This window comes from Hyposmocoma kahamanoa, unplaced genomic scaffold, assembly GCF_003589595.1.
Source record: "Hyposmocoma kahamanoa isolate Upper Pololo Valley unplaced genomic scaffold, ASM358959v1 265, whole genome shotgun sequence".
NCBI classification, from domain to species: Eukaryota; Metazoa; Arthropoda; class Insecta; order Lepidoptera; family Cosmopterigidae; genus Hyposmocoma; species Hyposmocoma kahamanoa.
The window spans coordinates 301308-328586 of NW_020653767.1; the positions used below are offsets into that span (position 1 = coordinate 301308).

General features: G+C 37.8%; 1 protein-coding gene across 1 annotated transcript in view; it reads left to right on the top strand.

Annotated features, from left to right (window-relative positions):
• LOC113228996 (spectrin beta chain, non-erythrocytic 2-like) overlaps window positions 1-27279 on the top strand; it is a gene marked incomplete at its 3' end in the record, with an annotated part of 66138 nt that overhangs the window by 10492 nt on the left and 28367 nt on the right. Inside the window, exons 2-4 of the mRNA XM_026462464.1 lie at window positions 13222-13508; window positions 14326-14498; window positions 26967-27134. Of these exons, the coding sequence (XP_026318249.1) occupies window positions 13442-13508; window positions 14326-14498; window positions 26967-27134 (408 nt within the window). The remainder of the gene's footprint in view (window positions 1-13221; window positions 13509-14325; window positions 14499-26966; window positions 27135-27279) is intronic.

Genomic DNA, 27279 nt, shown 5'->3' on the forward strand with positions numbered 1-27279 from the left:
TATAAAGGTCCTTTCCAGACCCCATAGATGTCGATTCCTCCTGTGTCATTAGCTGTATCTAAGCGTCATTATAAGACACTATGTGTCGACTTCCCCGTGTCGTTTTTCTAAAGTTTCTTGCTAGAGCCCATAGATGCCGACTCTCCCCGTGTTGTTTTATTAAGGGTCTTTGGCCCACTCCCAACAACGTCGACTCCCCCGTGTCGTTTTCTAAGGGTCATGGCAGCTTCTACTGTTTGCAACTGATTTTTATTTCGAAAAGTAACTAAATTTTGGATGTGGATTCGAAATCGGTAGAACCCGGCACGGAATTTTGAATAAGCTACCAAACGAACAGAAAACAGTGTTAAAAATTACAGTTAAAGTTAACTTTTCCTTGAAGTAATGTCACAAAGAACGCAGTCGAAGGGAGTGCCTAACTGCCTATCTCTGATAAAGTTCTGTTTACACCACTTGTCATTCCCACACCCGTATCTGTTAAACATATTATTACCGTTGCCTTATATGCACCTTTAACTCTGCACGGCTTCTTTTTAGGGTTATGTAGACAGCAAAACGGAACCCTTATAGTTTCGTCACGTCCGTCCGTCAGTCGTGCGCACTTTTTGCACCGTTCAAGACAGAATTGGATGTACAGGAGTATGATATTAACCCAAAAACAGAAATGAAAATGTACAATAAATTTTAATAAGTTGTATTTGTGAAGCCTTCCCTTACATCGTCGTCGTATAAGCCTTTTTTAATGGAGTAAAAATGCTATTACACTCTCGTCGTCTTTGGTTTCATATACGCCCTATCAATATATGTATGTGCATGTACAGATTAGATAGGGCGATTACTCTAAATACCTTTTAAAAGGTTAACGACCTCTTTGCGAGTTCCCCACTTACCCTTAGCTGGTAAGGGAGTCATCTGCCCCCGTAGCATGGCTACGCATGACAGACACGACGCGTGCGATAAAATTAGAATAAGCGCGCGCTATTGGCTGTCTCAATCAGATCTAATTTAGATAGCCAATAGCGCGCGCTTATTTCAATTTTATCGCGCGTGTCGCGACTATCATGCGTAGCCATGCTACGGGGCTGGTTTTTATACAAAAAACCAGTTTTGTCGACACGAAAGTAAGGAAATTTTTGATAATATGCAATAAGAGCGAAAAAGGAGTCTTTTTTTCATAATAACAAGTGACGGGAAGAAGACGTCGTGCGCCTGACGGTAGGCTACATGCCTGTCCATAACAGTGCCTATGCCACTCAGAGCTTTAAATCGCAAAGATTTTAGGGGCACTGCAACTGCTCCCGTCATCCTGAGACATAAGTTGACAAGTCCCATGTGCCTGTAATTTCATTAGCACCCTTACCCTTAAAAACCGGAACACAGTATTGCTGGCATTACCGCTTGACAGCAAAAATAGGTAAGGTGGCAGTATTTCCCTGGAGGAACTCTTTCAAAAGCAGCTCGACTGCTACTGAAGTTGTTTCGCGTCGGCGGCGGCCGCGGTCCGAGCGGAAACGAAACGCAAACTCATTCTGCGCTATTAAGTTTGTTAACTCCCTAAAATATGCAATAAATCTAAAAAAAATCTGGAGCGTATTTATTAGTATTTACGTACATGTATGTTTTACAATGATTTTAAGTATACTAACTGGCAGAAGGTATAAGGACGATTGCGGAACCCATGCGCGAGTTCTGTACGCTCGCGCTTTTATTAACATAATCTAAGTTACACTTACTTTTGAACACACTCCCAAGTTTTATCATCACCCGACTACGTCTCAATGCTGGTAAATAGACATTACTGGACATCATTTTTTACTTAACAACACTTTACCAACGAAAAATGGTTATGGATTTCTTTCGACAACGATTGGCAGAGTACGTAACAGTAAGTGTGACGGATAGAAGGCTAAACCCTCTTCTTCTTCAGTAGTGCGGCGTAAAGTACATCTAAATCGCTTATATTTATTTTTCCTTCAAATCAACGTTTCGAGTTCTCTACAGATTTAGATTTATTTATTTTCTTGTAAACTTACATTACATTTATAAATACAGTTATAATATAACTTATTGTTTTACAAGAATCGTCAAAAATTTCTAATTAAATTATATAAAATCAAAATAAATTAATATGAGTACAATTTGTACAGTCACAAGTTAAACTATATATTTTATAATAACAACAAATACAATGAGAAATAAAAAATAATAATTACAATATCACATTCCTATATTCTCCAACAGAATAATACGCATTATCCAACAAAAGGTTTTTCAGTCGACGATCAAATGTTTCATCATTAGATTCATTTTTTAGATCAGCAGGTAGATGCTCATAATATGTCGGGCCTATTACGCGCGGATTTTTTTCAGCGAGTGCCAAGCGTCGTGGCACTATCTGCAGTCGTCCTGTGGAGCGGGTATTATAGCCACTTCCACACCTTTTAAAGGTGTGCAAGTTCTTGCGTACAAAGGTAATTGTTTCATACAAATACAACGAACTCATCGTCATTATCCTGCATTTTACAAATAAGTCTCTACAAGAGATTCTGCGTGATACACCAGCAAGGATTCTAATTGCTCGCTTTTGAAGAACGAACACCCTACCTGAGTCAGTGGAATCACCCCAGAGAATGATGCCATATGACATTATTGAATGGAAATACGCAAAATAGGTCTGACGCAGTATACTATCGGTAACGACAGGTCTCAACTTCTTTAGCGCATATGCGGCACCACTAAGTCTACCACACATAGCATTTATATGTTGTTTCCATGTTAAATTGTCATCTAGAACAAATCCCAAGAACTTACTGTGGTCATTTATGGGCATTGGGCTGTTTAAACACGCAGGTCTCGGAACCGATTTACCGGAGAATAGGATTAGGCTGGATTTTGCAGCGTTTAGTATGAGACCATTAGAAGTGAACCAATTCATTAAACCGGTATAAACCTTGTTTATTTTTGTATTGAGTTCGTCATACGTTGGCGCAAACACAATTACGGTAGTGTCGTCAGCGAACAATACCACTAAGCCATCTGTGATGTGCGACGGAAGGTCGTTAATAAATGTCAGGAAGAGTGTATTTCCCAGTGAAGATCCTTGGGGAATTCCCAGGTTCACGGTACCAGTGGTGCTGCGCAGTTTGTTCCCCGCTGTCGCCACCTCAACTGTTTGAACTCTTCCAGATAAGAATGATTTTAGAAGATCATGTGTCCTTTGTCGTATACCATAGTGGTATAGTTTTTCCAAGAGCAATTCGTGGCTGATTACGTCAAACGCTTTGGAGAGGTCACACAGCACACCTGCTACCTTGCATTTCCCATCCAGCCCCGTAACTATTGTGTCTACTACTCTCTGTGCAGCTGCGGTGGTGGACTTGAGTTTACGATAGGCGTACTGGTTTTTCGCGACAAGATTATTATTCTCCAAATGTGACATTATTTGTGAGGAAAGAAACGATTCTATTATTTTTGAGATATTTGGCACTATAGTTATCGGTCTATAGTTATCGACTTTGCTTCTCTCACCTTTGCCCTTGTACACAGGACATACACGTGTGCTCTTCAGCACGTCAGGATATACTCCCGTGCAGAACGACTCGTTAACTAGGTGTACCAGTGGAGTAGATATGACTGGCCAGATAGACAGAAGTATATTGACTGATATATCATATATGTCCTGTGTAGCAGGAGCCCTACTCAAAAGCTGTTTTAGACATTTGTCAATTGTGTCCTTTGTAATAGTTGGCAATGTGTAGGTTGGTGGTTGTTTACTATCTACATAAGTTGATAAATAGTCAATTGCCCTATTACGGTCACTATTTAGAGAAAAGTTAGCAGCGACAGACAAAAAGTGTTTATTGAAACATTCTGGTACGTTATTTATTTGTATACATGTCCTGCGGTCACGCCTGACTGAGATAGTATCCACGAAACAGTTATGTCTAATATTAATGCAAACCACTCTATTCTGAACTACATTAAAAATATATATTAATGGTACAAAGAAAAATTCCATCGCCCCGACTGGATCTCAGGAGCCCTACTTTCGGCCGTTTACCCACTATGGATGACCGACGAGACTACTCTGGAAGACCGGCGACAAAAAGATGTTTGAAACTGTCAAATAGCGTTGTCATACATTTTTAGTTCTAGCATCGATTAGCCTTGCCAGATGGCCGGGTAATCCGGGATTGTCAAGGAATTTTTCGTTTTGCTCCGTGTCCAGTAGTTAGACTTAACACTTAGAAGTTGTTTTTACAAATTTACTAGAGTCTTTTTCATAAAGAAGTGCCCCAGACGCAGCGCTGTATCGTGGGAAGGATTGCGAATGACGTGAAATTTTTGTAGGTACTCAATGAGTATCAAAAGCTCTCAAAACTTGGTAGAAAACAATGTTACGGCCATGTTCTGACCGTCAAATTAGATAGATGGCCATCTGACAAATTAATTCTAATAGTAGACGGCCCATCTCCCTTACCCTAGTAGAATTGTCCCGGAAATGATATGCCACAACGTGGGCTACCGCTCTTACCAAATGAGCTGCGGATCGTTCAGATCTGAGATTCGAAATGGCGAAAGCCTAAGAACTCGATGTGGTTGTTGTTACAACAATTGCAAGTAATCAATTATGGACCTTACTGGTCGTGTGCTCAGTGAATGTGTTAAAAAGCAATAAGTAACACAAACTGCGGTGTAGACTGCAGACTTGCGGTTGCGCTAGCTGCCCGAAGCGCAAGATGATCGACAGACTGATATTCAATCTCTGCAGTACTGTAACATTTCTGACGTGCTTATTTTAACATAAAGTATATAAGGGTGTTACCACACTTACCGACGTCGAATCGCATTAAGCCGGTCAGAAGAACCTTTAATGTAAAAGGACATAATACTTTTTATGGTAAAAACAGCAGTTTCTTATATTTTTTGTTTTATACGGATTTTTTTAGCAGCAGTAGAGCTCCTTGTGAAAAGTTCTTCCAGGTTAGTACTGCCACCTTTTGTATTTCTACCGCCAAACGGTACTGTGAGCATTACTGCGTTCCGGTTTTGAAGGGTGAAACTACACGCCTTTCAGGTCTTTTTTCGTCCTGTGGTTTTATGTTAGCAAAAAAAACCTATAATTTTCTAGAACATGTCGCATATATAGTTACGTTCATATACGTGATCACATTGCTGCTTGGCGGCAGAAATAGGTTGATGGCATACTGTTCCTGGCAGACCCCTTCCACGATGGGTTCTACTGCTACTGAAATACATGTGAAAGAACTCTACAAAACCTCGCTTCGGGATTTACTAGCCCAGAAGTCAATTATTTCATAGGTAATGATTAAACTCTACTTCTCAGTCCTCTATGGAGATTGGTACACCTACGAAACTCTACGAGTGTGTTGACACAGTACGCGGCCAGGGAGAGCAAACTCTCGATTTCATACAGTTGTGAGGCAAATACTAATTGAAATGTGAAAGTATGGGAATTGTAAAACAGTAAGAGACGTTTGTTTTGCGCAGATCTACTGCGCATCGCGGGGAACGGAGGCGGACATGTAAAACCTATTGTCTTTAATAAAAAAGTCAATGTGACTACACTTCTCGATCCTGGGATTTCTCATATACAGGAGAGCGATAACTGCCTCCGTGGCCGAACAGTTACCATGACTGCCACGCAGAGGTCTCAGGTTCGATTCCCGGGTCGGGAGAAATATTTGTATGGCCTATATTTATTTCTCTCGTGAGTTTGGGTGTAATTTGTGTGTGTCTATGGCACCCGCGACACAGGGTTTCCCTAGTGCGGAGCTATGTTGAGTGTGTGCCTTGTTATTATTATATAAAGTAATTTGTTGAAGAAAAAATAAACGTCACTCTAATTTAAATTTTGTTATACGGAAAACTGGAAAGTTTCAGCTTTTCCGTATAACAAATAAAATTAGATTGTTATATAATACAAACATCGAAAACTTAGAACAAATCTTTCGATCCGGCCGGATTCGACCCGACCTCTTCTAGCATACCGTGCCAGACGCTATACCAACTAAGCCACGAAACGAACCAGCGGACCTCACGAATTCTTCTATGTGCTTGTTGTCGTTCTTTCTTCTCCTATCTTTGTACTTATTTGGTTTTTCAATGACTTTCGTCAAAAGTATTTCGTCACATAAAAAATATTAATAATAATAATAATTAATAATAATAATAAGAGTTTAAAATAAATATAATAATTGAATATCAATTCAATAAATATTTAAGTAAAATTAGAGTTATATATTTTTTTTTTCGAATAAATCCTTAGGCAAGGCCTAGTTCCACTTGTCGGTTTTTTATTTCATCTATTTTGTAGGCTCGTTATACGTGGTCGAATTTTTATATAAAAAGATACAGGAAATTGCAAGCGCTCGTAAAAAAGGAAATCGATCAATTTCCTCCCAACCAAACGCCGGGGTGCCATTAGTATTGCCATTTGTTGGCTCCCTGCGTGACTCTCGTGAAGGTGGTACGCCAAATGATGGTCGCGTAGTCGCAGAACGATTGCTTGTCTATTGACAGGTACACCGTTCGAATACCATTGGTAACATGCACCTCGTGTGGTGAAATGTTTATTTTTTTATTTATAGAGCTGTAACAGACATTACGTCAAAAAATAGAGAAAAAAGAAAACACTCAAAAATTAATTAGTACATTTAGGCATTACTTTGCGGAAGTCCATGTTAATAAGATGATGTTGAGGTTAAATCACTGCGCTTGTGTTGAATCTTTTTCTCATTGAGTGGAATTTCCCACCGTCCCTCAAAACAATTAATAAAATAAATAATAATAATAATATGATAGTATTAATAACGCACACACTCGACATAACCCCGCACTAGGGAAACCCTGTGTTGCGGGTGCCATTGACAGACACATAGACAACCACAAGTTACATCCAAACTCACGAGTGAAATGAATGTAGGCCATACAAATATTTCTCCCGGCCCGGGAATGCACCTGAGACCTCTGCGTGGCAGTCCGGTATGGTAACCGTTCGGCCACAGTTATAAATAACACAGTCACAAATACCATCACGAGGCATCCTTAGGGGTTGTTGGTTATTCGACTCTCGGCCGAAGAAACATGCTTCTTGATGACCCAATTTGTCTTTGATCAGGTTGTCACAGTACATAGCCCGGCCACGGAACCCTCATAAAAGTATTACCCATTATTGAAGAACAGTAATAGCAGAACTGGCCACACCAGTTTATCAAAGTGGTTGAACTTAACGGAAACAAAATATAGTTAAGTCGGCCAATAGTTCTGCATCACGAATACGTTATTGACTTTCCTATGTCTCACGTTCCACTACTCAGAGGTTAGCATACCCTTGCAGGAAACCTTTGTAAAACAGTGAACTGTATATGTTACAGTCTTATTAGAGACAGACTTGACTTCTGTTGATATTCGAAATTTAGTAATACTGCCACGTTACCTATTTCTGCCGCCAAGCAGTAATGTCAGCATTACTGTGTTCCGGTTTTAAAGGTTAAGGGTGCTGGTGAAATTACAGGCACATGGGGCCTGTCAATTTATGTCTCAGGGTGACGGGCGCAGTGGCAGTGCCCATAAGGTCTTTTTTAAAACTCTGAATGTCACTGCAACTGCTATGGTCGTCGCTTACCACCAGGCGCACAACTCGTTCGTCCTGTCACTTGATATTATAAAAAAAAGTCGATTTAACGCTGCACTGTAGTCTCAAATGGACGCGCTTACCTCGTACGTCCTTGTGTTTTCCACACCGCTCCTTTATCTGGTCTATACCTATTTTCCTCTGTCTTTCCCTCTCACGCTTTCCTACCAATCTTTCTTTCTATAATGTTCTGATATAGCGGAGTCGAATAATAACGACTATTCAATTAATGCAAATTGAACAAGTATTTTGAATAATTCTCTGTTTTTTTTATAATAAAATCACACCTGCGGTCTACACGGCCCACCTGGTAAAAAGAGGTTGGTTACATTTGCCGTTATCATTATCAACCTGTTGTGCACTTACACTGCTGGGCACGTGTCTCCTCTGAAGAGAAGTGATTTAGGTCGTAGTCCGTTACGCTGGCACAATGTAGATTTTGTACCTTTCTTTCACCGTCGGCGAGAGCTATTGCTACAAGTACAAGTAACTTGGAAATGATAGTCATAAGCATAGATATAGAAAAATTTTGTATATCTATGGTCATAAGTAGTTGTACTTGCTAAGGGAGTTGCTGCACTTGTCGACACGGAATTCAAGTTAAGCCGGCCAGAAAACGCTTTGCGATGGGCGGTTGAGAAGTAATCTCTTTTGACTAAATTCCAATTTCAAAATAACACAGGCCACTATTGTGACGTATTCGCTGTTAGTTCTTTTTTCAAAATTAGCGACATTCTTTTGTTTATTACGTTTCGCTTTGTATGGACAACATGTTGGACGAAAAAGATAGATGCTTAAAAATGAGGACCTTCTTTTTTAACAGATATTGAAATTATTTAAAAACCAAAAACCCGACTACAAAAATATTTAGCTGAAAAAATTAGCCCTCATTACTATTTTATAGCCTATGACACTCTCTCAATCAAGACGAATATAACGACACCTCATAAGTCATCAGTCAAAACCCATCAAGCCGTTTAGGCTGTACAGGAAAACTTAGAAATGAAGGTTGAAAAACATAACCCTACCGTAGTCGAGTAAAAAGTAGCCATAGTCGTCTTTTATTTCGTACTTACGTAGGTTACTTTTCAGCCGCCCTTCGTATGTCTATGTAATAAGAGTGAAAAAGATGTTGTGTGTGATGTTCGCGTCGGTTTGAATACAACATTTTTTTATTGCATTGATATAAAGTTTCATTTTGACCAGCTCCAGCCGATTCCGCGTTGATAAGTCTGGTGACTCCTTAACTTCCTCTTTTTTAATGATACCTACCAATTGACGGGAGGAAAAAGTCGTGCGCCCGATGGTAAGCGACACATCTGTTCATAACAGTTACACTGCCGTTCAGAGCTTTAAATCGCAAAGATCTGAGGGGCACTTCCACTACGTCCATCACCCTGAGACACATGTTGACAAGTCCCATGTGCCTGTAATTTCGCCCTTCAAAATTCTCCTTAGACGAATTGTTTCCCAAGGAGCTCTACTGCTAACAAATCTTGCCACCATCCAGTAAAGCCCATTCCCACTGCAAAGGCACTGTAAGGTACAATTTACAACAAATACTTTTTAAGAATAACCTATTGTATGGATTTTGTACAAAGAGCCTTGACAGCAAACTGGATGTAAGCTTGCTAATAAAAAATTTACACATCAGTGTGTTCCTATAGGCATGAGGTAGAACGTGAGCGGTGCTGGTCAATGACCATGGTAATTAAACCATGCTGTTATGAGTTAACCATGCAGTTCAACTTACAGTTACGGGCAACGGGTCCTGCAGTTTAACATTGTATTATTATATTTGCAAACTTATAGTAGGAGTAGAGCTCCTTGTGAAAGAGTTCGTCCAGAGAAGTAATGTGAGCATTACTGCGTTCCGGTTTTGCATTACTGCGTTCCGGTTTTGAAGATAGTGAAATTACAGGCACACGGGACTTGTCAACTTATGTCTCAGGGTGACGGGCACAGTGGCAGTGCCCCTCCCATCTTTGCAATTTAAAGTTCGAAATGGCACTGCAACTGTTATGGACAGGCGTGTCGCTTACTACCAGGTGCACGACTAGTTCGTCCTGTCACTTAGTGTAATAAAAAGAATATTAATTCAACGATGACAATTTAAGAAAAATATATAAATGGACTTTCTTTTATTGTGTCCAGTAGTGGCTCGTATATTGGTTGAATCATGTAAGTCACACACACTTGGTATTCGTTAATAACGACATATTGGGTAATAATATCTGTTCAGTACAGAACATAAAAGTTTAGTAGTAAGTTTATTTATATAACAATATTAATTTGAATAAAATAGTAAATATTTTTTCAGTCTCATTATAACAACACCGGTAATTTTTGTTGTGGTCAACACCGGTGGCCATTTTTCTCTCTTTATGGTCCACAAGTGGCCGGAGTAATCGCGTAACTTACATTAAAAAAAACTACAGACGAATCGAGAACCTCCTCCATTTTTGAAGTCGGTTAAAAACAAATGATGGCAGAACTTGACATCTTTTACTGTTGCGTGTTGCGAAAAAATCTAGATTCCAAAATATGGTCTTAACATCGGGTCTTAACGTCCTTTCCTCTCACCTTCAGATATAGTAAAGCTATGTTGAGTGTGTGTGCGTTTATAGTTAATAGCATAGTTATCATTATAATATAGTTAAGTCATAAATAAGTGAGAAAACACACACAATTTGAACTCTATATTTTAATCTAGTTGCAAACCATGAATTTATGCTACGTGTTGTAACTACCTTAATGGCATAATAGCTGTCGACGATCGGCGCACGCGCTTGACCTTACGCGAATGCGCCAATGCGCAAACGCGTATCGTTCACTGCGCTCTATGTTATTAGCGTGAATAATGCGATAGAATGCCTTTTCTAAAGAGTAGAATAATTTATTGTCGTGACACATTGACTTACTTTCGTGACAGAATAACGCGTATTGACCGACAGGTGCTTTCTTTCGTTTAACTGATTATGTCACCTGACGACAACAACTTGACCGTCGCGCGTCGTGGTCTGCAAAATAAAGCCTCGACTTTAATCTACGCTTTTTGTTACATTTATTAAGAAATTACTAGTTTTTGTAGTATTAGAACGAGCTGTGATCTCCCAGTGATGCATCACTTCTCAACTACATATTTATTATTCCAATTATATCAAGTTGTTAGAGTGTAGCTGTCTTTTGTCTAAGGGTGACGGTCGCAGTGGCAGTGCCCCTCAGATCTTTGTGATTTAAAACTTTGATTGGCACTGCAACTGTTATGGACAGGCGTGTGGCTTACCATCAGGCGCATGACTTGCTCCTCCCGTCACTTGATATTATAAAAAAATCGCGATTGTATATAGGAAATGAACTTTTTTTTGTATCTAAATAGCCGTGGGACCTGTAAAGGACCTGAAACGTTGGTCTTGAAAAAATTAAGTATACCTGATTTAGATGGGGCAACGCAATGTACACGCTTCCGTATTAAGATTCCATTTGATACTCAAAATTTGCCATTTACGATGTTTAAAACTATAATGAAACAAAAACTTTGTGCAGCTTCTGCGTACTTGGATGACAAAAAACCGTGGTAGTGACCCGTTAAGCGCTTGCAGGTAGTCTCGATCTTATGGTCTTTGTTATTGTAAATGATCAATATATTCAAATATATATACACTCCCGGACGCATAATTCGAGCCACCTTGCATTTTTATCCTTAAAGGGTTACAATATAAAAATATAGTAATCGTCGAAGAAAAAGTTTTCTGCGGTTTTTTAAATAAAAATTTTCATTAAGATCATAATAGTTCCTGGTCAATCAAGCATTGTTTAAGTTAAGCGCATTTAATATTGAAAATTACAATTACAATTAAACAGTATGACGATTTCAAGTGTAATTTTCTTACCTATGATATAAAGATTATTTTACTTTGAGTTTGAGATTCGAAAAATAGTTTCATTTCCTCTAAATTAATTTTATTCATTTAACATTGCTTCATACTTCATGCAACCTTTTAGTAATTCATGCACGCTTCACTTTTTATATTATTTGACCTTCCTAGTTAGTGCCTAGTCAAGAACAATTTTTGCAAGTCCACTACTTGAGAGTGAACTCAGAAATGAATGAATGAAAGTGAGCGAGCGATAAAGATCAAATGCTTAGCGCGGCAAATAATTTAACAACTTTTAAACCAATTATGTATATGGCTAAAAAGTCGTCAAAAACCAGAAACAAAGATCCGATAACAAGCACATGGAAAAATTCGTGACGTCCGCTGGTTCGCTCCGTGGCTTAGTTAAAGGTTAAAAAATGTAACTACTAACACTAATTTATAAGCACTTTTCTTAAATCGTGGAACTCGTTGTCTGAAATAAAGATTTTCTTTTTAACTTAGTTGGCATAGCGTTTGGCCTCATGGAAGGATTTTTTTCTAAGTATTTGATCTTTGTATTAATAATTATAACATATAAATATACTTTTTCCAATTTTTTCCAATAATTTGTCAGTTACGTCCATATTGATTTTTATTTTAGCATGTTTTCTCGGATTTTTATGTCTTTAGTCGTATATTTTTTGTAAGTGAAAACATTTGATCGCGAAACATTTTTCTCCGCTTCTCCGATAACTCGCGTTACGAACATTCTTTCCGATTTATTGACTTGTGTAAACAATAAATTTTATTACCGTACATCGTGTCGAAGAAACAACATACACACTTCTTGTGTACTTGAACATGCTTACGTTACGTTAGCGTTCTTTACATTATTAACATAATTTTTCAATTATTGACGAAAACAAAATTTTGACGTCATAATTAGGTATATTTGTGTGGTTGTGTGATGATTCTATTTATGTTAGAAAGACTAAGTAATGTTCCCTTATAAATTTGAAGAGAATATTTCACCTCTAAGGGTGGCAAACTAGGTTTTAGTACTTTGTACAGAGATTATTACCATTGCTACAGGTTCATGTTATCTGTCCAAATTGTACAGTCACGAGCACGTCAAGCTTGACACTTTGTACTTTGGACCGTTTTTATCGTAAGCGGCATAGAGTTGGGTTTAAGTCTTAAGTGTAAAGCTTAACGTGCTCTTGACCCTGTCCCAGTGCTGAGAATTACGTCGGAGTGAGAAAGGTATTATATTGCTTTGTCCCACTCTACAAAACTCTGTAAAACAAAATAACGCGCCGTTGAACATATTTACCCCGCAACGAATTTGATATTTTTATTATAACATTTTTTTAAATGGCTTATGACAACGCAGCTGCGCATTAGAGACACCGTGCGGTTCTAGGACAGTACAGTACCAAAATCGTTAGGAACACTATGGGCCTTCACAACGCGTGACTGGTTAATATTAACTTGAGTAGACGAGAGTACACGAAAGGGAGAAAAATTATCCCCGAATCGCAGCGAGTTGAGAACCGTATTATCTGTCTACGCTACTGGGAGATAATAACACTAGGTTATTGTCTAAATTAGTAATGTCGGTGATAACAAATAGTCCAACAGTCATCCATGAAAATATCCACACACGGCAAATTTGGCACTTTTATAAACTGAATCAAATTACAGTGTTACCAGCAAATTAATATACCAAAGTGAGTCCAAAACATCCTGAATAACAGTGCAATAGTGTAGCCAACTTACAAAACCTAAAAGTGTTACCACATGTCAAAAATTGGACACTTCCGACAGTGTTATCAATTCAAAAGCGGATGTAGTATTGCCAGTTACGAGTCAGTGTTACCAGAATGTTTAAATAGAATCGTTTAAAACACGTCGCCCATACACAATGCAGCGTCAGTTGAGCAATGTCAGCTATTTTTCTTACCAGGAGCACCAGCCTTCGAGAAAATATGGTAATTGTGATGACAATATATAGTGATAGTATGTTATTCCTGTTAAACTAACCTTTGTTTTATAAGAGAGTTCTGGCGCCGGCGCCGATGTCCGACTAGGATTGTTGCGAATATCAGCATCCGCATCCATCGATAAGGCGTGCGTGCCCGTGTGCGTTCTTTCATATTGAGGAAACTTCAAAGAATTCACGAATTGAATGCAGTTCAAAAAAAAAGACGTCAACATCCCTGCTATATTATTTAATACTAAACTAAATCTAAATTCAGAGTCATTGCGAAATAATGATGGCTCTTGCAGTAACGAATAATAATTTTAGGAGCCTGGACAACCTCAAATGGCTTTGGTCGGTTCCGCATAATAGTGAAGGTGTTGAGTCAAACACTGTGGAAAAAAATATATAGAAAAGAAAACACGATTCCTAAAATTTTTCACGATAGAAAAAAAAACAATTATTTTTTAAAACGGCTGTTATTTTGTTTGTAAAAAAAATAATTCTGAAATAAAGCCGAATGTTCCTCTCGGCCCAAGCAAAATGAACCGTATTAGTACGGAAAAATTTTGGAATCGAGCTGAGGTAGTATCGATTCCTGAAGTTAAACTCAGCACATGTCTCAAGATATCGGTTTAACGGACAATTGCCATGATACCGCACTGGCGTACCTTTTCAATTAGAAGGTACTTTACTCACGGAAACCTAACAACTGAATAAAGTAATAAAACAGTTATTTTTTTCTGTTAGGTTGCATAAAGGTGATACGTTATCAAAATTATCTGATACCTGTATTTTTTTATCAATATTTTTTTTTGAACTCTCAGGGCCACAGTATGAGCCCGGTGGCTACGCGGCGGCAGTGCAGCAGCGTACCAACATGACGCAGCGCGAGGACGCGCTTAAGTTCGAGCAGGGTCGGATCAAGGCGCTGCAGGAGGAGCGGTTGCATATACAGAAGAAGACCTTCACGAAATGGATCAACTCGTTTTTGCAAAAGGTATAATAAACAAAACATTTTTTTTATAGTAAAACGTAGTTCGGGTGATACGAGGTAAACGAACTTCCCTTCAATCCTATAAAGGTCTTTCTTATTGCTTAACTTGATGCAGACAAAATGATAGTCAATCTCTTCGCGTTGCCGTCATACATCTAGATTTAAAGTTCATATCGCTTTGTTACTAAACTCATTCAACAGATAGTAGATATCTATCTATCAAGTATTAATGGTGAACCAGCAGTTTTTAAATTCAAGAAAAGGCTAAAAAAGTTTTTATTAAGCGACTTCAAAAAGGACGAGATTCTCGATTCGTCCGTCCGTAATCTTTACTGTAGCGGTACTTATGGCAAACCTGCGCGCGAGCATATTGCTCTCACCGATAGTGCTCCGCGCTCGCGCTCTATATCCATATCACTTTGAGGTCGTCGGCGACATGGACATCTATTAAAAGTCTATACAACCCCAAATGGCTTTTGATTCATTCCGCATAATAGTGGAAGTGTTGAATTAATCACTTTGGAAAAAATATATAGTAAAATTGAGGATGTACACTGATTACTCTACTAGTCTACTCTAAAAATTTTCACGATAGAAAAAAACACGAACTTACCTCGAAATTTTACAGCAAAACCGCTGTATTTATCAATATATATTTTACATATATCAATGATTTATTTTATATCAACTGAAGTCAATATAATCTCAGTACAGAGTACTAAAAAAACCGACCTCAAAAGTACGGGGAATTACGTCTATTTGCTAAGTTTCATTGAAATATCCCCTAGTTCGCCACTATACAGGACTTGATACTGGAGATAATAAAAATAGGTTCTCACTACGACAATACTCAAAGTATATCGAGAGAAAAACGCCTTGAATTAGAGAAATAGCAAAATCAACTAAATAATTGCTAAAAGTAATTGCTCCTAAATTAAAGTTAGGCGCTATTTATAAAAATGAATCTTCATGCGTGAACAGCCACCCTGAGGTGGATGATTTTCTTCAAAATGAAATGGGACCACTATGGAAATACCCCCTTTCCAACAAAAAAAGAATCATGAAAATCGGTTCTCAAATATCGGAGTTATCGCGTAACATACATACAAAAAAAAGAACATACAGTCGAATTGAAAACCTCCTCCTTTTTTGAAGTCGGTTAAAAACAGTGTATATTTTTCAAAGGGCTTTAATTTCGTTTGTAAAAAAATAAATTGTGCAGTAAAGCCGGTGTCCTGTCGCTCGACCCAAGCAAAACGAACCGTATTATTACGGGAAAAATTTGAATTCGTACTGAGGAATTCGTACGTACGGCATTTGTATTCTTTAAGGGACCCTAACCTTAACTTGAGAGGTGTAATAACAGTTAGGGCACACCCCGGACACTCCATACAACGGTAGAAACTTAACTTACCTACTACTCCTACGTACAATAAGGCGCTGTCTGCACACGTGCAAACGTGTGCGTGAAGTGGTAGGGTTGTTCATCACTTTCTTGCATTATTTAATTTTATTCTCTCGTTTAACATGAACAGTGACTTTGTAAGAACAAACGAATGTTTTATGGGAATAATATGACGAAATGAATGATTTTATTTATTAAATATTAAAACAACAGGGAATTACACCAGTTAATTTAAATAAAGTCAAATAAGTAGCTTCAACAAAAGACTTAACATAATAATTGAATAACACCGACCTGAAAAGTTCATGGAATTACATCTATTTCCCAAATTTAATTGAAATCGGTTACCGGAAACTGCGTGAAATACATGCTCTAGTTTGCCACCCTTAGAGGTGCAATATTTTCTTCATATTTCAATTGGGACACCACCGAGATACCCTCTTTTCAACAAAAAAGAATCATCAAAATCGGTTCACAAATTTTAGGCCGGAGGTATCGCATAACATACATACAAAAAAACATACTGTCGAATTAAGAACCTCCTCCTTTTTTGAAGTCGGTTAAAAATAGTTTCTTTTAAAAGTTTTATATTTAAATAACATGTTCTGAGCTCGTATTATATTGAAACTTCAAAATTTCACGCAATAATCTGAGGGGCACTGCCACTGCGCCCATCCTCCTGAGACATAAGTTGACAAGTCCCAGCACCCTTGTCCTTCAAAACTGGAACGCAGTATCGTGGGCATTGCTACATAGCGGCAGAAATAGGTAAAACGTCAGTGCTTTTCTGGACGATGTCTTTCACAAGGAACTCTCCTACTACTATACATGTGCTTCTGATGTCAATTTTTACGTTTTTTTTAAGTAATTATACAGCGAACGGGATCAAAAATCGCGTTGTGGCTATCGACTGACTGACTAAATATTTAAAATTGGCTGTGTCGCGTTTGTATCGATACTCTATCGTATCTGCATCTATACTGTATCGCAATTGCATCGCGATTGTATCACTGCGATTGCGCCTGGTCGGGTTTGTATCGATACTGTATCGTATCTTCATCGATACTGAATCGCGATCATATCACTGCGACTGCACCTAGTCGCGATTGTATCGCTGCGAAAGATAATGTCGCTGCATAGATTGCCTACATGTCAAATTATAAGAAATTATATTGAGATTCAACCGTGACCATGGGACCTGTAACGGGCCCGAAACGTCGGTTTGTTTGAAAAAACAAATATACGCGATTTGTATCCGGAAAAACAGTTTCATTTCCTATGTATTGAGATTATCAAACAAAAATTAAAATTATAAAAGTCAAATATACAATAATAATAAAAATTAACAATTCATAATTAATAATTGATATTGCTGTCATTAAATAATATTATTACAAATATAGTTCTCCGTCAAGGATCGTCACATGCTCATTACAAATACAACACATGAGGAAATGACACAAAAGTATGTCAAAGAGATTAAAATTACGTAATAATAATTATGTAACTTTTATATGTATAAAAAACTGATCTCAAAAGTTCGTGGAATTATCTATTTGTTAAGGTGATGGTGAGGTTTGATGATTCCTTTTTTGTTAGAAAGAAGGTACCTCGGATGCTCGGTAGTAGTCCCATTTCAATTTGAAGAAAATATTCCACCTCTAAGGGTGACAAACTAGGGTATGAATACGATTTCGCGCACTTTCCGGTAACTTGTAATTGAGGACCTCCTCCTTTTTTTGAAGTCGGTTAAAAATAATTCGATTAGAAGGAATAAAACCCATTTCTTACTCGACTTGAGATAGAACGAAAAGCAATAGAGCCAATGTGGAAGGCAATACTCGAAGAGGACGGCCGTGACGTTTTCTCTGAGAAAGTGCACAATAAAAGATTGATGCAACGCACACACTCAAAGACCTGCACTAGGAAAACCCTGTATCGCGGGTGTTATGGACACATACATAGATTACCACAAATTACACCCAAACTCACGAGAGAAATAAATGTAGGCCATACAAATATTTCTCCCGGCCCGAGAATCGAACCCGGAACTTTTGCGTGGCAGACCGGCATGGTAACCGTTCGGTCACGGATTCAGTTTATGTAAATAAACCAAGGCTTGTGAAAAGTGACTTCTGAAAATCTGTAGACTGCCTACCTCAATTGTTTGGTATGCAACGGAAAACTTGAGCGGTAATTGAAATCAATGCTAATTGAAATTTAGACTACCGTGAAATTAAGGCCATTCTACCTGCTCATTATAGGCAACGCAGCTCGAAGATGACGTCTTGGAACATCGGACATGCCAAAAAATGGACGCAGTCCACGTTTAATTAAGCATTCTTGCATATCGCGCGTCTATCACTTTCACCTTGCATTTCTCGGAAAGCATTTCGTTTACATTTTTCTAGAATTTGTGTTGATGATGTAAATAATTTGTTCTCGACATTTCTACAAAATTTTAAGTGTCAAAAGTCATGTGCGCGCTGGATGCGAAGGACCCGAGTTCGATTGCCGGTAGGACTAATTTGGAAAAATAACTTTTCTAAATTTGTTCTCCTGTGAGTGTTGTGCCCCGGAATTAATTCCGTTGATCTGGCACCCATAGTACAGGGGATTTCCGTGTGGAAGTCCTTAAATCGACTTCCCACTCAGGTAGGACGCTGCAGAGACACGATGCGTAAATGGGGTTTCAGAGATGTTAGTCTAGTAGTGCTAGTAGTAGTCAGTCCATGCAGCTCTTACTGTTATACCCCTTGTATACCCCAGAAAGCGCAGTCAAAACAGCAACGTACTATCCAGGTTCAATATGGTCTTAAAATAAAAGAAGCATCGACGCGATAAGAAAAAGAGGATTTCCTAGTTTGCGACCAGGCAATTGGTGTGGTCGTCTGGGCCCTTTTTTTGTTTGGAATTATTGTTACGGATTATTTCATCGCCATCATTACTAACGCGTTGTACTTCATGCTGTTGGGCGTTTCAATTGTCGGTCTCCTCTCAGAAGAGGATTTAGGTCATATTCTTCGTACGTTTTCCAAAAGTCTTCGACACACATGTTTAATCACGCTGTTTTCTTCCACCGTTAGCGAGAGGTATTGCTACTAAATATCCACAAATAGCGGAATTGTATAAAGGGAATTTGTACTACGGACACTGTATACTAGCGCCTAATGTCAGGGTCCAAAAGTGAATTGACCCTCTTAGAGAGGAATGGCAACATCGTGAGAACACTTGCACGTTGGATTAAGAATGTGTACTGGTCGATACATACAGAATATACCATATACACCCAGCTGCACATGAAGCATTAAACATTAAACACACAATGGGCAAAATAGCGAATTTGAATCACGTAAAGTACATTTTGCAACAAAGACTTTCAACAGATGATTGTATAACTTTAGCTGTGGCCGACTGTTTGTCACTGTGCACAGATAATAAATATATCGCAAATTGTACCTAAGTTTTTATATTGTTAGTCATCTAAATATTTCTAAGAAATGCTGAGAATCTAGATGATGCATTCGACTTACTCGATCATCTATAAAAAAAATGTGTGTCTAAATGATTGACATATAAGTTTTAGGACTAAACGAAAAAGGAACGGTACTTCGCTTTTAAACGTAGCCACTAATATCAGCCACTTAATACTGCTTTATATGCTTTACTTTTATGGATATGTCTCATAGCTGGAATGGTGTCCCACAAGGAGATGGTGTAAGCCATAATTTGTTTTAACGTATGTTTAACACATGACCCTTTTAAACTAACTTAATTAAAAATAAATGTTACCTTAAGTATATAACAGCTCAATATTAACCTCGAAGAGCGAGATCAATACATGAAACCGTACAACTTTTACAGTGCGTTACCTTGTTTAAGTCACCGAAAAAAATCTTTTTCTTTTATACTTACCAACTAACAGGACGTACAAGGCGTGCTCCTGATGGTAACCATTGTTACCAGTGTAGACAATCAAAATTATCTACAACTTCTTTCAAAAGGAACTCTGTTGCCAAATGAATGGGGATGATGTGCCTCCCAATTGTCTTGTAGTCAAATATACTTTCATATAACGAATATCATATGGTACGTAAAGGCAACGGTCATGTGTTCATGCGAACCGTTGAAAATGACGTAACTGCATGAGATCATTCAAACGGCCAATTTTGTACATGAAAAGAACAAACACATACATACCAAATGTTGTATGATAACGTATTTCACGTTGTGAACAAGGAAAATTTTTAGTATTTGTAATTTGACAAGGGCAAGTTTAAATGTAGCATATATCACACGTTACAAGTGATCGTTTATGACGTTTCGTTTACTACTCTATAGTAGAGCTCCTTGTGAAAGAGGTCGTCCAGGGAAGTACTGCCACCTTACCTATTTCTGCCGCCAAGCACAGCTGCGATCCGCTTTGGAAGGGTTTTGAAATCCCCTCAATTACTATCATAATCATTTTAATTTTAATTTAAAAAAATCACTTCAAAATCTAATCAGCTTTGGCTGTGTTCGTTACAGCGGTGTGGTCAACGATAACCTAAATCTAATTTAACTGCCTCCGTGGCCAAACGTTTACCATGCTGATGTGCCACGCAGAGGTCCCGGGTTCGATTTCCAGGCTGGGAGAAATATTTGTATCGCCTACATTTGTTTGACCTAGGGTTTCGTAGCGCGAGGCTATGAGTGTGTGCTTTATAAACGGAGGACGGAGTCCTCGTCAAAACGAACCGTATGAACCCAAGCTGCTGTACAACGTTGAGGAGTTCCTCTTATCTGTGTGCCATTTGCAAGCTCAGATCAAATCTAGGTCATCATAACATTTTACATTCATTGGAATGACATCTATGTGCAAATTTTTATTTAAATCGGTTAACTGAAGGTGGGTGAAATTTAATGAACCGGAATCATCACCTGATTTAGCCCTTACAGATAGTACATTGTCTTCAAAACATGCGACCAAAAGATCCATCGAAATCGATTCACAGTGCCGACTCTTGAGAGTCTATATGGGTTATACATATAATGATGGAACATTGTGAAATGACTATGCATCAAAAATACCTTTTTTTGTTGTTCTGCACCGTAAGGCGAAGGTTGAATGCATACCGTTACGTTGGTCTCCCACTGGGTTTATTCAGAGACCATGAACCACCTCTATCTGCGCTCCTGACAAACCTCTTTATTCAACTTTCATTCATCGTTTATTTCTTCCAAAAGTTCTATATTTCTGTTTTTATACATTTGTAAAAATGTGCGAACAGACAGTATGAATAATTATATGAAACTATAAAGGAGTCATCCCACCTATCGATATGGAATTGCATCGAGCCGGTCTGGCGTTGACAATACGTCACGTTTACCCCGTCGTGGGTATATAGCGGGGTTATATGAGACTAGTGATGGATAATGGAATCAAAAAATAAAAATTTTCAAAAAATAATTATTTTTCTGAATATTTTGCCACATTTGACAGTGACACCTGTTAAAAGTTGAAGATACTGAGACAATTTGTAAAAATGTACCAAGCGGGGTTTAGAAAATAACATTGGCAATGTTTATACAATTTTATTTTATAATTCGTGCTAAATTAAACATTAACATATATCTAAATGCATAACGCACTATGAGTTTTTGAATTATATTTGTTAAATTTTTCAAAAATCTTTCTAAAAAATTTCCACGATTATTTGAAATTTTTCGGAAAATTAACCAATGCCATGTCGGACTCTCCTCTGTGGATAGGCATACCCGCCGAAAACCTGTGTGAAAAACTCTCCCCTTTGTGTAGGTGATATTTAGGTGACCAATCAGCAATTCACGGGTGTTTATCAAAGAAAATACAATTTTAATCAAAGAACTACTATAATACAATTAAACGACTTCCTGCGTACGCACTTTAGATAAAATTACTGCAGTAATTCAATTACCAGTTACGTTATCAAAGGAGGCCGAGAGATAAATTGTCATTTATAGACTTGTAAAATATACAGATAATGTTATGTTTATTACCGTTTGATTGTTTATCATTCAGCGTAAAATATATATAATGTAATAAGAACTGTTGAAATTACTACAGTACTAGGTCAAGGAGTATTACAGTTTGTCACTAGATGGCGTTGATTTAAAATGATCTATTTTGAGTCATGGTGTTAAGGTTTTTCTCAAATTTAATGGTCACTCATGAATATCTTCTGTTAAGGTGAGTCAAGAATCTTCTAACTGCTGCCAAGTAGGTCACCCCTCAGGGAACGTCCGCGCTCTTACGATCTGTCAACGCAGGGAAATTCTCAACGACTTTGACAAGGCGAGGACGAAGAGCTCCCCAGTTCAGCATATTCTCTCGCATATCAACCACAGCACTTCTGGCGTTCGTGTCCAGTAGGGTCGTGAGCCAAGGTCCGTGCCCACCTGGGCGCCCTCTGGCCTGGTACTTAAATTGTTGTACGGCTCTCATAAGAGCCATTCGCTTGCCCTTTTGTCCGGTGGCGCAGTCAAGGCCATCAGAGATCAACTGCAAAATATCCTTTTGATTAAAAAAAGATCTACCTATAACCGTCGACACACGCCCATAATTCTGACACCACGGCAGTGCACCGCCAAGTTTCCTTACATAACGTTAAGTATTACTTATCGAGTTCTTCGTTTGGTTCTTGGATGTTGTAAGGGAGTACTAGTTAGCCAGACCTATACTCTGTCCATGTACCACATATGTAAACATCTTATAGTGCGTTTTAGAACAAACGGTTTAACGCCATCTAGTGGCATTTTGTCAAAATTTTTGAGATAACCACTTAGTAACCTGATCTAAAACTAAGGAATTTCTTGTATTATGCGTACGACAGCAACGATTAACTTCAAGGCACAACCTAGATAACCCAGACCAGAAATAATTTTGAAAAGTTAGTTTCGCAAATTGGTCCTACCGGGAGTCGAGCCCGAAATTTTCTCGTCTAGCGTCCACAGTGCAACAGTTGAGCTATCAAGGTCGTTTTACATACAACATACATTGTCAGTTTTAATTTTAACAGAAGCTTTAGTCCAAATTAATATTATAAATGCAAAAGTCACTCTGTCTGTTACTTTTCCACGCCTACATTTTGTTGTAAAGAAAGTGGGACCTAGGAGAAGGGCATAGGCTACTTTGCGTCACAAAAATGAAAGGGGGCGAAACTTTGTATCGAGAGCCAATAATTTCTCAAAGTAAGGAATCTGAAAATTCATATTTATGCCTTTTGTAATGAAAATTATTATTAGTATAATTATTAATACAAAGATCGAACACTCAGAAAAAATTCCTTCGATCCGGTCGGATTCGAACCGACGTCTTCTTGCATACCGTGCCAGACGCTATACCAACTAAGCCACGGAACGAACCAACGGACCTCACGAATTTTTCTATGTGCTTGCGTCGTGTCTTTGTACTTGGTCTTTCAACGACTTTTTAGTCGTAGCGCCATCTACCGGATCGAAGGATTTTTTTCTGAGTGTTCGATCTTTGTATTAATAATCATAACAAACTAGTGGAGTAATTTCACAAAAAATAATTGAATATCAATTCAATAAAAATTTAATTATTATTATTAGTACTTAATCTACGCAGCTAGTAACCCATAAACAAAGAAACATATACTTAACGGCATTTCTCATAAGATTTCACATCTGAGAGCCGTAACCAGCACAGCTTCTTCCATCTTTACTAAAAAAAACACTGCAAATTTTTTATAAAAAAACCGATTCCAAAAGTTCCTGGAATTAAGTCTATTTGCCAAGTTTTATTGAAATCGGTTACCGGAAAGTGCACGAAACCGGATACGAATCCGGTTTAGGTCCTAGTTTGCCACCCATAGAGGTGGAATATATTCTTCAAATTTAAATGGGATACTGAGGTACTCTCTTTCCAATAAAAAAGAATCATCAAAATTGGTTCACAAATTTTAGGCCGGAGTTATCGCGTAACATACATACAAAAAAAATGTAGCCAAATTGAGAACCTCCTCCTTTTTTTGAAGTCAATTAAAAATGGAGTTCAAAGACTTGTGTGAAATAAATCGCGTATTTTTTTTTCAAATAAACCAACGTTTCTAGCTTTTTACTGGTCCCATGGCCACGGTTGACTGAGACGGTTAAGTCATCAACCAGTTATGTCTAATATTAACGCAATTGTGAACTACAGTTACGAAAGGTACGAACTTAAATACCTTCTATAAATTATGATCTTTTTAACTGACTTTAAAAAAGGAGGAGTTTCTCAATTCGACTGTACTTTTTGTGTTTATGTTACCCGATTACTCCGGCATTTGTGAATCGATTTTGATGATTCTTTTTTTGTTGGAAATAGGGTACCTCAGTATTGGTCCCATTTAAATTTGTAGAAAACATTCCACCTTTAAGGGTGGCAAACTAGGGGATGAATCCGGTTTCGCGCACTTTCCGGTAACCGGTTCCAATAAAACTTGGCAAATAGATGTAATTCGACAAGCAAACTTTTTTGAATACAAAAGTTATTTTTATTTCCTGAAGGAAAGTGATTGAAGTAAACAATGACTATTCATTCTCGCCTTAAAAAGTTTAAATTGAAAGGCATCATACTTATATTCATCTTCATGTACTCAAGGGGCCATGATTTTGATGTATAAATCATGCCGTGTTACAATATATTATGTATTTTTATTTATTATATATACACTGTTATGTACACAGTATGGCCGGCGTGCGACCTCTGCTAGAGAAATGACATCATTTGCCTTTATACGCTTGAATCGTTTGTTTGTTCGCTAAGCGAATGTTTTGATCATGCTAACTAGTAAATAGATTTACTCTACTACACAGCGACTATAGGAAGAGGAATTTCATGGCGTGACAACTGTAGCACTAGACCTCCTTGGAAATACTGCTACCTTACCTATTTCTGTCGCCAAGCAGTAATGTGGTGGTTGCGTTCCGGTTTTGAAGGGGTGCTTGTGAAATTACATGCACATGGGACTTGTCAACTTATGTCTTATAGTGATGGGCGCAGCGGCAGTGCTCCTCAGATCTTTGTGATTTAAAGCTCTGAGTGGCACCGCAACTGTTATGGACAGGCGTGTCGCCTAAATCAAATTAAATCATTTATTGCTTTAACTGTGGTAAGTAGGTACAATAGAGTACCTAATAGACTAAATGTGTGATACATTATTCTGTAAACATAAATGCCATTTGTGACATGCAATACATATCGTCGGTTAAAAGGTAAAACTCACTAATAGCCTAATTGGCCAAAGGGAGATAATTAAGATTTTGTATTTTTTCATTATGAAAAATCATTAAAGGACTGGTATGTATTAAAACATGAAGGACACCACAGACTTACTGAATTTTTCTTGTCATAGATGTTCTTCCCAATAAAGCAAAATTGAAAAAATCTAGTTTTTGAACAAAATGTCACTTAATGAGTTTTACCTTTTAACCGACGATATATAACACAAGAGTCAATGCAACGTGCACTAGTAATATAATGTAATGACTAATACCTATAAGCATGCTAAATTATAAAGCTGTGTCTCTAATTAATTACTCTTTACGTTATACATACATACAATCATTTCAAATAATTGTTATTTACATAATACTATGTCACTTGAAACCTTTTCTGAAATTATTACTCTAATTATGAATTTACATTAATTATAAATATTAAAATATCAAAATTTCATTTACACTATAATATGTTTCTTCTTTCAACCGCTATTTTAATAAACATTTACCGAATCTGGCAAATTATTATGAACTTTGACACACATTGACTTACTACTTTTTAACCGACTTCAAAAAAGGAGGAGGTTCTCAATTCGACTGTATGTTTTTTTGTGTGTATGTTACGCTATACCTCCGGTATTTGTGAACCGATTAACATGATTCTTTTTTTGTTGGAAAGAGTGTACCTCCATAGTGGTCCCATTTAATTTTGAAGAAAATCATCCACCCCTAGGGTGGCTGTTCACGCAAGAAGATTCATTTTTATAAATAGCGCCTAAATTTTATTATAAAGAGTAATTATTTTAATTTTGCTATTGTCCAATTCAAGGCGTTTTTCTCTCAATATACTTTGAGTAGTGAGAACCGATTTTTATTATCTCCAGTGTCAAGTCCTGTATAGTGGCGAACTAGGGGATATTTCAATAAAACTTAGCAAATAGACGTAATTCCACGTACTTTTGAGGTCGGTTTTTTAGTACACTGTACTGATCTAAACAAAGGTCTAAATGACTGATTTGGTGGTGCCCCACACATTCCTCGCACACATCTTTTCTGTGTTACAAAAGCCCTGTCAGCATCAGTACTGTTTCCCCACAACAACAAACCGTATATCTGAGATTTGACTCGACATGACCGTAATAGGCTGTAAGTAGGGCTTGAGGTATTAGGGGTAGGTTCTTCTGAGTTTACCCATCATATTGACATACCTATATTTTGTTACCACCAGGGGACACGATTTGTTCGTCCCTTCTCTTGGTATCATAAAAAAGACTTTGTTTTGTTTGTGTGGTTGTCAGTCTAAAATCAATAATTTTTTTAAAGCCCGGCTAGGGAAACCTTGTATCACGGGTGCCATGGACACACACATAGGTAACCACAAATTACACCCAAACTCACGAGAGAAATAAATGTATTACATGTATTTCTTACGGCCTGGGAAGGACCTCTAAAAATATAAAAAAATAAAAAATAAATAATGGAAGTAAATTAATTTCTTATTCCGCGTGCGTGTTGAAACTTTTTTCATGCAGTTTATTTTACCACTCTCCCTTTGCATAAAAACTAATACAATGCACACAAGCGGTACTCCAGTCACAAATACCACCACCAAAAATGTGCCCGATATCGTATTACAGATAGAGTTCAAAGCAGTTAATAGAAGTGCCAGTTTGTACAGCATAACATATCGCTCAATGGATGTACATAAATTGAATAACAGTATATTTAATTGACCGACACCAGCGGCAGCAGTGGACTGCAGCGATGATAATGATGACGTGTTGCAACAATAAATAATTTCATTTCTATTTTTCCTTTTCAAGGGGCGCATGGAAGTGGACGACCTTTTCGTGGACCTGGCGGACGGACGCCGCCTTCTCAAACTCCTGGAAATCATCAGCGGCGAAAGATTGCCCCGGCCAAACAACGGTCGGATGAGAGTGCATAAGATCGAAAATGTCAACAAATCGCTTAGTTTTTTGCACACCAAGGTCAGTACTTACATTCTTTTACTTTTCAAATAGATAAATATTTCTTTTAACTAGCAGACACTTATTTAAAAAATAGTCATATTTCCTCTGCGTCCTTGTACACACCGTATAAAAATTATGTAAAAAACAGCTACTTTTTAATTTG